The following is a 956-nucleotide window of genomic DNA, read 5'->3' as shown; positions in this document are numbered from 1 at the left end:
ACCTCCCTCACTCAGGATGTTGCCAACAGCAGCAGATGCTGAGGATCCCACGGCGGTGTTCTGGGGGAAGGAGCTGAGGATGGGTCCGGGCAAGGTCACCACCACGGGAGAGGGCTGGATCACCACGCGGGAGTCCTGGCACTGCCTGACACAGGGCTCGTTGCAGCTGTTGGCAAGAGGGGTTGGTCCACAGGGACGGCACAGATCGTAGCAGGACATGGCTGTGGGATGGGGGTGTACCTGGAGAGAGGAAAGAGAAAATACAGGAAGCATGAGAGGTGCAGCCTGATGGGCTGCTGGGCAAGAGAAAAGGCAGAGGCTTGGGAGCAGAGACGGGTTTCTTAGGGAGGAAGAGACAGTAAAGAGCCCCTAACCTGAACGGAGCCATGCAAAAAAAGACAAGACCTTCTCCCACCTCCCTCCAGTTTGGCAAGGAGAACAGAGATGCCAAGAGCAGGCTCAAGGAGCAACACTCTCAGCAAAGGCAACAAGACGAAGCCTCGGTAGAGGCTGGAATAGAAAGAGTAAAAGGAGAAAGAAAAAGCAAAGGCATCGGCAGCTCACCTTGTTCCCAAGGAGGATAAGGCAAGATCAGTGGATGAGGAGCCGGCTCTTGCACTGGCTTTTATACTGCTCCAGAGCCCCCCAGGCCCAGAGACACCTTCGCACATCTCAGCTGTTTACCAACAAGCTCATCTCACATGCAAATCGTCACAATTAAGGAAATGGGGACACTGCTGAGTTCCCTGCAACGCCACCTTTTCATTTCCCTGTCCATGACGTGCCCAATCAGGCACACAGGCTCCTTTCAAGTGACACTATTAGAGGCCAAGATGTTTCCATGGAAAATTACACAGAAGTAAAGAGGAATGATCGCTGGTTACGGTACTTTAGAAAGGGAAATGCAGAGACAGCAAACAGGTGCAGCCCAGAGTCCAGGTCAACTACCAGGTTCA

General features: G+C 53.5%; 1 protein-coding gene across 1 annotated transcript in view; it reads right to left on the bottom strand.

The window, feature by feature from the left end:
• The window catches only part of LOC104501134 (feather keratin 2), a 3918-nt gene extending 3699 nt beyond the window's left edge, over window positions 1–219 (bottom strand). Inside the window, exon 1 of the mRNA XM_010144892.1 lies at window positions 3–219. Coding sequence (XP_010143194.1) covers window positions 3–219 — 217 coding nt within the window. The remainder of the gene's footprint in view (window positions 1–2) is intronic.
• Window positions 220–956: the final 737 nt, after the last annotated feature.

The sequence above is a fragment of the Buceros rhinoceros genome, unplaced genomic scaffold, assembly GCF_000710305.1.
Source record: "Buceros rhinoceros silvestris isolate BGI_N320 unplaced genomic scaffold, ASM71030v1 scaffold6391, whole genome shotgun sequence".
Classification (NCBI taxonomy): Eukaryota; Metazoa; Chordata; class Aves; order Bucerotiformes; family Bucerotidae; genus Buceros; species Buceros rhinoceros.
Note: the sequence above shows the minus strand (reverse complement) of the source record. Positions and strands in the feature narration are given on the sequence as shown.